The following is a 12,268-nucleotide window of genomic DNA, read 5'->3' as shown; positions in this document are numbered from 1 at the left end:
TTTACAGCAACACTATTTGCAATAGGGAAAAAGTGAAAACAAATTGTGATCTCAAAGACTGAATATTATGGGGCTCTAAAGAATGATAAATATGAAGGTTTCAAAAAATATGGGATGATTTATGTGAAAAAAGTATGAAAGTAAACAAGAAAAAATCAAAAGAACAACACACATGATTACTTCAACTATGTATATGAAAACAAATTTAAAAGGCAACAAACAAGATCAAGAACAACATTTATTGAAGGAAAGAATATTGGTTTGGGGGTTCAATTCAATCACTACAAGTGATTACCTATGAGACCTTAAACCAAATTACTTCACCCTTCTGGGCCTGTTTCTGTAAATAAAGCAGGCACACCACCTCACCCATTATGTACCTTATTGATGAACACTGGAAGATATTAGTAATAGCATATCATGTAATACCCATGCCTTCTTTTAATAAACAGAAAAGCTCTAAAAAACTAAGGTTGCATGTACTATAGATTATGATCACCCATTTATGTTGTTTTACTTACCTGTTTTCTCAAACTACACACTGTAGGGGATTTTTATCAATAAAATTATTTTTGGAATGAATTTTGGAGAGAATATTTTTCTGCCTAAACAGGACTTTGAAGACAAACAACAGGCCTTGTACTTCTTTGCCTCCATTCCAAGTATGGAGTAGTGTGGACAAATGAATGGATGTTCATGAAGGGGAGGTTAAAGTAAGGCAAGTGGGGAACATTCTGCAGAGATGACCAGAGTAGTAGGACTGAAGTGTGTGTGTAGACTCAGATTTTAGCTCAGGTCTGGTCACAGGTGACTTAGAGTAAGACACCACCTCTTTACGCTTTGATTCCTCATGAATCAAGTTAGGGGTGATTTTTAGCATTCCATCAAACTCTAATGTGCTATGAACTCTCTATCATTTGTCAGAAACACTGTTCTTCTAGGGTAGAAAAACTGAGGTTCAAGACCATGAATGCAACCACAAAGAAAATAGGAAAAGAAGTATCCACACGTAGAGAAAAGGAAAGGATTTCAAGAAAGAAAATCCTAACTCACCTGGGATCTGGCCGGCAGGAGATCAGAAGTCATTTCCATCCTCCTCAATTTTCCTCTCTTGGAGAAGATCAGATCCTTGAGAAATTAGAACTGAAGGCCAAAAAAAAACGTCAAGCAAGAGACCATATCCTTCCTTGTAGCTCACAAATCCACTGGGGCAAAATTCCTCACTTATTTGGGTATGATCCCCAGTGTCCTTAGAGGCAGAGTGATCAACAGAAACCTAGGATCACAACGATCTGTTAAATCTGAGGGAAAGCTCATAGACAAGATTTCCTGAGGGCAGATCATACATTAAACCCAAGGAAAGAAATAACAAGATCACCTAGTTACCTTTAGTGAGCTAAAATCCCACATGCCTAATTCTAGGCTTTGCTGGCTAAATTCATAGATACCAGACACTAATAAATGAAATACTGAACAAAAGACCCTAAGCAAATATTAGCCTGTTAACAGCACATACTATATGTTTACTTCTATACAAAGAGACTAGAGAATTACATGGGAAAGTTAAAAGTTAAATGAGATAAGCCAGGCCATAAACCAACTTTAGCACTTTAGTTCTTTGTATGGGCTCACAGGACTACCTGTGTAAGTCCAGTTGTGGTCATGAAGAACAGACTCTTATCTCTATGAAGAATAGATTCAAAGTCAGTCCAGGAACAAGTCAGATTCTTTCCTTCTTCTTTTTCTCTCTCCTTTGGCCCATCAACCAATTATCATGCTAAAAAATCTGGAAGCAAAATCTGGAAACAAGATGATTTCGCCAATTCCTCCTGTAGAGCCCCAATAAGGGAGGGAACATCTCCATTATGGGAATTTTCCTGAACAAAAGGGGAGAGCTGGGAATCTATCATCAGAGCTGCCATATTGCCACCCTAATCTGGACTATAACATCCTTTCCACCTCAGTCTGGCAGAAAATAATATCCTTAAAAATTTTTTAAATTTGGACAAATAAGCCTTATGCATGGGTTTTCTCCTTCCTACAGCAGATGCTGGCTTACCATCTTATCATTAATTTGGAGAGACTTTGCTGCCAAATACTCAATTTGAAATACCTAAATGGATTTGTGATCCCACTACTCTGGAAATTCACTCTAAAGATGGACACCAAAACCCATCCATGCTGGTCCACCCTGTGCATCCTGTGAAATTTCTGTCCATATCCTAGTTTGGAAAATGGGCTTTTCCCAAAGGGCTTAAGGTCTTCCTTGATTTCTACTGGCATCACAATAGGGTCAGTGGAGCACTCCTGGCTGCCCACTTGCCATCCTTTATCTTTGCCATGTGCCAGCTCATTTTTTCCTTGTAGCATATTCTGATGACATCTTCTATTCATGTTCTTCAAAGTTCTTCATTTGATATATGATGCAGCCTTCTCATACCCACCAGGTTCCCTCCCATTACTCTTAATATATAATACTTGTTTTTCATTTTTCAGAGACTGTTCTATTCCACATATCACTGCTATAAAATAATTCTGGTAGAAATCTCTCTCTCTCTCTCTCTCTCTCTCTCTCTCTCTCTCTCTCTCTCTCTCTCTCTCTCTCTCTCTCTCTCTATATATATATATATATATACACACACACACACAAATGTACATATAGATCTACAAAAATGTGTGCATCTGTTTACACACAATATGTATACACATAACACATATACTATACACACACATGCAATTATATATTATAGTAGTATGCATGTGAATATTACATATACAAACTAATACTATTGGAAAGCTCTATAGGTTATCTACCAAATATATGTTGTTATATGAATGATGAACATTCTCCGTCTGCTTGGTCTTTCCCATTTGGATGGTGAGGCCAGTCTTTTATGAGTAGTCACAGATCTCTCCCAGGAAGCTCTGCAATATTCTGGAGCTTGAAGCAACCAGCAAAATGTCACCTATGAACAGGAGCATCAGAAAGACTCCACCACCCACAGTTCTGCCAAATGTAGGATTTCACATAGAATGGAGATATTGATTAGGCTATCTTGAAATGGGTGGCATTCAAACTGGAATTGAATGAACAACTCTAATGAATGGCCCTGGTTCACCAAGTTATCGAAAGACCTGAGAGACATAATTGTTGAGTTATTCTCAGTGAACTCTGTAAAATGATGGACATGAGAGGTCCCACAAAACTGGAGAGGGGCCAGCATCATCTTAGAGCTCATCAACTATAGGCCAGACTTGGCATCTCTTGTTTCTCTTCTCCTGTTAACAAAGGCACCATTGTAGTTCAGGTCCTCATCACTTCACACTTGATTGGCCACAATAGCGTCTGAATGGTCTGCCTCCCTCAAATTTCTCTCTTCTCCAATGTATCTTCTTCAAAGCAGGAAAAAAAGTGCTTTTCCTAAAGAGCAGGCCTAACAATGTCACTGCTCTACTGCATAAACGCCAACCATTCCTTATTACCTCCAAGATCAAATGTTCTTTCTTTGGTCTGGCATTTAAAGCCCTTGCCTGGCTGGCCCTAACCTACCTTCCCAGGTTTGTTGTGCATTTCTCCATACGATATCCCAAGTCCCATCTTTATCCTCGAGTTCTCCTCTCAGAATCCCTTGTTTCCTTTAAAACCAACACTAGGAAGCTTTTTCTGATCTCCACTGACCCCCAGGAACTCCACTCTGAAATGAGTAAGTCAACAGTCAGTTAATAAGCTTTTATTTATTTATTAAGTGCCTATAAAGGCACTGTGCTGAGAGCTGGGGATACAAAGATAAAGGCAGTTCTTCCTCTTAAGGAGCTTACAGTCTAATGAAAGAAAAACCAGCAAAAAACCATGTATAGACAAGCTATCTACAGAATAAATGACAGATAATCAGAAGAAGGAAGGCACTAGCACAAAGGGGGATCAGGAGAGGCTTCCTGAAGGTGCTGACATTTGAAGGAAGCCAGAGAGGCTAACAGGCAGAGATGAGGAGGGGGAAAAGTCCTAGGCCAAAGGGTAGTAAATAAAAATGCAGACTCAGGAGACAGACTGCCTGGCTTGAGGAATAGCAAAGAGGCTCCTGAATTGCAGAGGATGTAGGGGCAATTTATGGAAAGGGGGGAGGATGTTATAAAGGGCTTTGGACATCAAATATGATTTTCTATTTGGTACTAGAGATGACAGGGAGCCACTGGAGTTAACTGAATAGAGGAATGATGTGGTTTAACTTGTGTTTTAAGAAGATCAATTTGATAGCTGAATAGAGGATGGATTTAGAGTGGGGGAAAGGCTTGGCTAGGGAGACCAGTCAACATGCTTCTGCAATTATCCAGGTGTGAGGTGATGAGAGTTTGCTCCAAGGTGGTGTCAGAGTCAAAGAAAAGAAGGTGGCATATAGGAAAGATGTTATGAAGGCAGAAACAACATGCCTTGGCAACTGATTATAAGGAATCAGAGTGAAGAGTTGAAGATGACATGTATGTTGGAAGCCTAGGTGAATGGGAGGATAATGGTACCTTATATAAATAAGTTGAAAGAAGAATAGCAAAAGACTGAGAAGGAACAGTGTCACAAAAACCTGAAGAGAAGACAGACAAAAAAAGAGGGGACTGTCAATGGTGAAGGCTGCAGAGAGGTCAAGGAGGATAAAGAATGAAAGACAGCCATCATACTGGACAATGAAGAAATCATGGCTAACTCAGAAATGACCATTTTCTGTAGAGTAATACAGATTAAAAGCCAGACTGCAAAGAGTCATTCAAGTAGATAGGGGGAAAGAAGTTGAGGCACTGACTATAAACAGCCTTCTGAAGGAGTTTAGCCAGAAAAGGAAGACAAAATGAAACAGGTTCTAGTTACCAGGGATGGACAGAAGGATAAAGTGAAGCTTTTTAAATAGGGGAGATACAGGCTTCTTTGTAGGCAGTACGGAAACAGTCAGGAGACAAACTGAAGATGAGGGAGAAAGGGGATGGTAGAGTGAGAAATTTGCTGGAGAAGCAATGGAATTGCAATGAGATCACTTTGTGCATATAGAGAGGACATCCTTACAAAGAGAAAGGCACCTCTTCCTGTGAAACAGGAGAAAGTGGCAGAAAGAGACTTGGTGATACGAGATGAGGAAAAGGGGAGAAAAGGAAGCTCTTGGAGGATGGTCTTCATTTTTTTCAGCCAAGTATGAGACAATGTTCTCTGATGAGGGGGATTGGGGAGTGGTGGAGCCATGAAAGGCCTGGGATCAAGAGGTTTGGAAGAGTGGTTGTGGTAAGTGGGGCAGTAAGTTAATTAGGAAACAGCAAGATTATGAAATAACAATTTGTAATGGACCCTGTCATATGTTGTCATGATTTTCACAGCCTTCATTCAGAGACAGTGAGCATAGGAGTGAAGGGAATGTGGATGACGGGAATAATCCAGGGCTAAGGTGTGGCAAGTCAAGACTAATGATAAGAGTGAGGCATTCTGAAGTTCTAGGTTTGAAATTGTTTGACAAGGGGTCTAGAAACCTAAAGAAGGAGAATGTGGCTAGTGCAAAGGTGATAGCTTCAGAAAGCACTAAGGGGTCCAGAGATCAGAAGTCATGGAGAGGAGAAAGATTTGGTTTGGGGGTTGTAGAATATAGTGAAAGGTGGAATGACAATAGGTACAATTAGATCAGACAAAAGAATTTGCAAAATCAAAAAATATAGCAAAATCAAGAGTGTGATCATCTTTGTGTGTGACTGAATTGGGGTGGAGGAGCAGGGCTTTAGGAAATAAGTACATTGAATAACTTTGGAGAACTTGAAGAATATTAATATATGTGTTGAAGTTCTAGAATGAGGGCAGGGGAGAAAAACTGAGTCAGGCACTGAACTCCTAGAGGAAGGAATGAGAGTGTCTTGTAGAGTACCCGCCATCAGAATCCTGACTGGATGATAAATATAGGTCAAATGAATTTCAAAGATGTTATTGAATGATGTGGTAGGTGGCAATGGAGAATAGGAAATATTCCAATTCTTTCACTTTACTGGTGAATCAAAGGAAATAAAAGTGTAACCAATGCTGGAAAGGGTGATCAGGGAGGTTGTGCTGGGTTGAATGAAACATGATGAAATTCAGGAAAGAGAAACATAAGGATTTATGTTTGGGTTAAAAAAAGTCAACTCTTTGACAGGAGAATATTGGGAAGATAGCAGTTTATCTCTAAACAAGTTAGTGAACAAGCCTGAAAAGAGTCAGGCATTTTTTGGGGGTTACAGGTTCAATGAGCCCAGTCAAATGGTAGCCAAAAAAGTTCATACAACCTTGGGCTGCATTAAGAGAGGAACAACTTTCAGGTGACAATTCCTTCATATTCTATTCTCATCTGTAGTACTATGTTCTGTTTGGGCATCAGAGGTTAATTATATTAATAAACTAGAATGTCCAGAAGAGGATAACCAGGAAGGCTGGAAACTTTGAATTCATGTCATATGAGAATCAGTTGAAAGAAATGGACATGCTGAGTTTGGAGAATGGAAGACTAAAAAATAAAAAGGGAATAGAGCTATTTCAATGATTTGAAAGTCTGTCATAGGTAAATGTTTGGTTTGTTAGGGAGGTCAGAATTTAGAACAAACAGGTGAAAGATGTGAAGAAGCAAATTTAGCCTTGACATCAGGAAAAACTTCCTAAGAAAGAGAGCTAACACTGGAATGAACTGCCTTAAGAGAATTGGTAGACTGCTCCTCCTTGAAGGTCTTCAAGCAAGTCATTTGTTGGTGACATATACTGGACATTTTTAAAAAAAGAAAGGCATGGGTGACACTAGAGGTGCTCCGAGGTCCCTTCTAGCTCTTAAGTTGTTTGATAGGATGCCATCTAAAGGGCAGAGGCTGTTTCAGCATTAGTGTGAAGTACATAGTAAGTGTAAAATAAATGATTATCCAATTGTTTAAGCTCGCAGTTATTCCAGAAACAGTAAAAACAAATTAAATAGCAGAAGCAGAATTCAGACCAGGGAGAGAAAGAAGGGGTGAAACAGAGAAAGGAGGTGAAGAAGTATGAGGGAGTGAGGTGAGATCAGAAGTTCAGGGGGAGAAGGGCTAAAGGGGGAGAAGAGAAGTAGGAAATGGGAAGATGAGGAATCAGGGAGATCAAGGGGATAGGGGAGGAAGAGGGATAAGAGGAAGAAGGGAGTAAGGAGAAAAGGAGAAGGGATAAAGGGGAGAAGAGGGTCAGGGGAAGAAACTGTGAAGGGGTGAAGAGAAGGGTTGAAGGGGGAGAAGGGGCGAAGGAGGAGAAAGGAGAGGGTGCAGGTCTGTAAGGTCACAGAAGACTGCTCTGCAGGTTCTACACGGACAATATGATCCCCCTCCTCACCCCATAGCTCCCCTACAAGCACATTCTCTCCCCTCCCCCAGCCCCCCAAATAGACCCAGAACCACCACCCCCGCGACCCAGAGGAGCCCCCGCCCCTCCCCTCCCCCAACAGCTCCCACTTATACACCGCCCCGCCTAGCGCCCCTCCCCCACAACTCCCCCACGCCCAACCCCCTCCCGGGCCGGCTCCGCCCGGACTCGCCTGAACTCGTATTCACACGCTCGCTCGCCTTCATCCTCTCCCACACGTACGTGCGCGCACACACACATTCACCCTACTCACCGCTCACCTGCACAGAGCTCGGCGAAGAAGTAAGGGCGGAAAGCCCTGCCCCGCCCACTCACTCCGGAATTGCGACTGCGCACACTGAGCCCAGAACTACGATTCCCAGAAGTGCCTGGGCTGGGGACAATCCGAACTTGAACAAGTAAGACACGTGTTCTTAGAGAGGGGATGGATTCTGGGATAGACTACGATCCCAAGACATATTGTGGTCTGACATCCTGGGAAATGTAGTCCGGGGCTACCTCTGCGCAGGCGCACTACAGTTCCTTCAGTAATCCCTCCGGAGGTTTTTTTTTTTTTTTTCCCCTGACGGTGCTGGGTTTCCGGCGTCCCGGGGGTCTCTGGGCCTGTACTGACCCTAGACAGAACCGTGCCGGGTTCCTTTTCTGTATCACCCTCTCGAAGCATACACCAGTTTCCTTTTCGAGGTGCTTGCCCCCACCTCCCCACCCCCCCCACCCCCCGGGCGTCCCCGTCCTGGAAGAAAAGTAGGGTCGGGGGCCGGAGCTGATAAGGCTTCTGGGCATATCTGAGTCACCTCCGTGGATTAAGAAGGGGAGGATGGACAGGGGTTACTGAGGTAGAGCCTGGGACAGGCGCGCTGGGAATCCCTGGTTGTCATTCTGCGATCACCAAGATGAGGTGCTGCCTGGGGGACCCTGGTGGCTCTTTTCTCATCTCTGTCTCTCACAGGACTTGGACTAAGAGTATCCAGATTTCCAGTGGGTCATTTCTCCATGATTAATATAGCGTTTCTTTACAAGGTTTGCCCTTTCCCAAACCTTTTTGTTCTCTTTACCCAATGGTTTTCTGACACATTCCTTTGCCATTTCAAACACTACTACCTCAGGCATATTCACCTTCCCGTGCGATTCTAATGCATGTTTTCTCTCTTATTTTCCTTGTATATACACCTCCAAAGCACTATTTCTGAAATGTCATTCCCATTTCTGTAAAGTTTAGTGATACCTGAGCAGCAGATGTTTCTATACCAATAGAACAAAATGAATAAAGAATATTAAATAGCTAGTACTTCATGAAAACAAATCTAAATGGACATCACATTATTCCAAAGAAAAGCAAAATCTGAAACGTGCATTGAAATGAGGAAGCTGGCCCTTGCTTTCTATGCCATTATTAAATGATGAGGACTGCTGGTCTTGAGATCACTATGACATTCTCCCTTTAAAGGAGGCTGTAGCTTATAGAATCTAGTAATGAAAAAATACAAACAACAATATTTCTTAAAATGAGTGCAACTGTAACCCAAAATAACACCTTGCTAATTGCCAGTGTTTCTTAATTGTGTGTCCCAAATGGCTAATGGCCATCTCCCAGGTGACCACCCAAAGTAAAGGTGTAAGTATCTCACCCTCAGTAGGGCACCCAGGAGCATTCATTTCCAGCTGAATTGATCCCTATTTCTGTGTTCCTCAAAATATTGCCCCATATGAGTTATTAGTGATATGGCTGAGTTGTATATTGTGTTTTCTTCTCCTCCTTTCCATTTACTTGTCAGTTCTCTGTCAAGGAAGCTTTGCCCTAAACTGATTCCATTATTTTACATATTCTTGGGACCCAAACTCATTAAGAGGTTTGTTTTCTTGTCATCTCAGGCTGGCTTACTGGCATAAATAAGGCACTGGGACAAGAACTTAACCTGTTGGTAGCGGCACCTACCCTAGGGAAATATGGCACTGTTAGCCCAACCATAGAAAGAAGGAACAACAGGAACCTTATGTCCTCTCTGGAAGGACTCCTTTGTGCCAGGGAACTGTCACAAAACACTGACTGAAGATTTATATTTGTTCTATAGATAATAAAGATTCACTGGAGTTTTTAAATAGGCAGACCTGTGCTTGAGGGAAATCACTTTGGTACCTGATTGGTACATAAATTGGAGAAGGAAAAGACTTGATACAAGAAGACTAATTGGATTACTGCCACAAATTGAGAAGAAGTAAAGGGCTCTAATATAGTAGTGGCCATGGAAGTGGAGGAAAGGGGGCATATGAAACATGGTGAGGTGAAATGCCAAGGTTGGGCAAGAGATCTGATGTATGGAATGAATACCAATGAAGAAATGAGAATGATATTGAGGTTGTGAGTCTGAGGAACTAGGATAGTGGTGTCTTAACAGTAATGGGGAAGTAAAAAAAGAGGGGAAGATTTTTTTGGGGGGGGGGGAGAGATATTTCATTTTTTTCTTTGTATCTCCTGTGATAAACTACATTGTGCACATTGGTGCTTAATGTTTGCTGGGTTGAAATAATGCACCAGGTTTTTAAAAATGTTAAATTATGTGTGGATGATCTAAGGCGAATTAGATTGGACTAGATGACCACTAAAGGCTCTTCAGGATCTTGCCAATGGCTCAAATAGCCCTTGACCACTGGGCTGAACAACCAGTGTTTCTTCAACTAGTACTAAAACAGCATAAGAAATATTCTGAGATCCCCATGGTAGACAAAGATATGCAAAAGATGTCCTAATGAGAGAGTTTCTAAGGCCAGGTTACCATTTAGCAACACTGTAGAAGGGATTCTTTTCCAACTTGGATTAAATAATCTCCAAAGATTCCTTACAATATTGGAATTCTATGAAATTTCCTGAAGTTTTTTTTTTTTTAAACCCTTACCTTCCATCTTGGAGTCAATACTGTGTATTGGCAACAAGGCAGAAGAGTGGTAAGGGTTAGGCAATGGGGGTCAAGTGATTTGCCTAGGGTCACACAGCTAGGAAGTGTCTGAGGTCATATTTGAACCCAGGACCTCCCGTCTCTAGGCCTGGCTCTCAATCCACTGAGCTACCCAGCTGCCCCCTTGCTGGTTCTTTTCTTAAAATTTATCTTGTCATATCTCTACTGGCTCACAGCTTGCTCTCTAGAGCAGGGATTTTTGTGATACAGACGTCATTGGAGGTGAATCCTACAGACCTTCTGTCTAGAATCATGTTTTGTTGCCTATATTCATAATTGAAGGAAATGCGAAATTCCTATTAGAGATTATTGAAAATAAAGATTAATTTTTATCGCCACCCTATTTAACAGATGTCCTGAAATCTCTCTAGGTGAGAAGCCAGGTTAAGAACCTTCATCTCAGAATATCTAGCTCTCCCCATCTTTCTGGAATAAAGTTTTCCATGACTGAGAGATGATAAAATACTAGGTTTTAGATGAGAGATTTCAAACACTTTGTGGTGGGGAGGGAGAGGCCTCAGAATTACTGTTCAGTTCCCCATAATTCCTCCCCTCAACCCTTGTAGCTCACAATACTCCCAAAACTAGATTAAAATATAACTGGAGACTATTAACCCCCCCCCCCCCCCCAAATAGATCATGGATAACATAATTATTGTCGTTTTCTAAACCAGAGATCCTTATGTATGAATGACTTAAAGGTGCCCTCTCTCCTTCTACTGTCTTGAGATAATTACCCAGTCCATACTGGTTGCTCCCATTTTACAGAGGCTGAAAATGAAGCCCCAGGCAGTGTTCAGCCTCCACTCTCAGCTTACTTAGTATGGCTGCAATTGGAGATCTGAATAGTGTCTGCAGAAGGCAGAAGAGTGGTAAGGGCTAGGCAATGGGGGTCAAGTGACTTGCCCAGGGTCACACAGCTGGGAAGTGGCTGAGGCCAGATTTGAACCTAGGACCTCCCGTCTCTAGGACTGGCTCTCAATCCACTGAGCTACCTAGCTGCCCCCTTTCCTGAAGTTTTTATCCCCAAAGTACAACTACATAAAAACATCTGCAATATATAGTCTTTGATGAGTTCCAAAGTACATTAATATTATTTAAGGAGATACTCAATACTGTAATGGTGAAAATTTCACCTTTTTAAGATTGATGTAATATTGAACAATGGCCGCCAAGGAATTTACTTATGAAATTCCTAAAATGAAACACTCAAGTTAGAATGGAGTTTATGGAGGTTTAATCACAATGGAAGTAGGGAAAGGAGAGGGAGAGAAGGAGAGAGGAGAAAAGGGAAGAGGGGCTACTCAACCTCTGACCAAGGCAGAGGGAGTTTTAGGCCCAAAGGGCCAAGGTGGAAAGAATCAGTCCTTAACTCATGTGACCGATCTGAAGGAAAGCTGTCTGCGGGTGTCCTCACTGTCCAAGCTCCTAACACCAACTCCTGTCTAGCTCCCTCCACAGGAAGTGTGCGAATTTCAGAGGCTGTTCCCTACCTCACTTCCTGTGTCTCACAAGTGCCAATGGTTGGCTCTAGCTTGGCTTAGGACAGCCCAGGTGGGCAGTTAGTTATTTCTGATTTGTCATTGACTAGCACATGCCTGTGTAGTCTGGGTGTACACAATTTCTTTGAGTGCTATACCAAGATGAAGACTTTTAAAATTCACAATCCCCCCTGATGATGATTGGGGGACTAGTCTCCCCAATTGATCACTAAACATAAGCATACTGCACCCCAAAAATTTCTAACTGTAAGTGTATACAAAAATTTTTACCCACTAAGAGGAAAATTATAATAGTTGTAAATATGGGGAAATAGAGGAGAGAGAAAGACAGCAAACCAATGTTTTGCTGGGCGCATTGACAAAAGCCAATTAGGGGGCAGTCCCCTTTGGCATAAGAGTGTACATTCAAAAAATGTTCAATCAACCACACCCCAAGGTTC

At 41.9% G+C, this 12,268-nt stretch overlaps 1 protein-coding gene across 5 annotated transcripts in view; it reads right to left on the bottom strand.

The window, feature by feature from the left end:
• Positions 1 to 7,782, bottom strand: part of LOC100616797 (zinc finger protein ZFP2-like) — a 28,285-nt gene extending 20,503 nt beyond the window's left edge. Inside the window, exons 1-3 of one of the 5 annotated variants that reach the window (XM_007477664.3) lie at positions 7,633 to 7,781; positions 3,551 to 3,695; positions 1,054 to 1,143 (exon numbers count right to left, since the gene is read on the bottom strand). In XM_007477664.3, the coding sequence (XP_007477726.1) occupies positions 1,054 to 1,092 (39 nt within the window). In that variant the 5' untranslated portion in view covers positions 1,093 to 1,143; positions 3,551 to 3,695; positions 7,633 to 7,781. Of the gene's footprint in view, positions 1 to 1,053; positions 1,144 to 1,640; positions 2,570 to 3,550; positions 3,696 to 7,544 lie in introns of those variants that run through there. The other 4 variants (XM_056812863.1, XM_056812860.1, XM_056812846.1 and 1 more) reach the window with 4 other exon arrangements.
• Positions 7,783 to 12,268: the final 4,486 nt, after the last annotated feature.

The sequence above is a fragment of the Monodelphis domestica genome, chromosome 1, assembly GCF_027887165.1.
Source record: "Monodelphis domestica isolate mMonDom1 chromosome 1, mMonDom1.pri, whole genome shotgun sequence".
NCBI classification, from domain to species: Eukaryota; Metazoa; Chordata; class Mammalia; order Didelphimorphia; family Didelphidae; genus Monodelphis; species Monodelphis domestica.
This window is presented reverse-complemented; position numbering and strand designations above follow the sequence as displayed.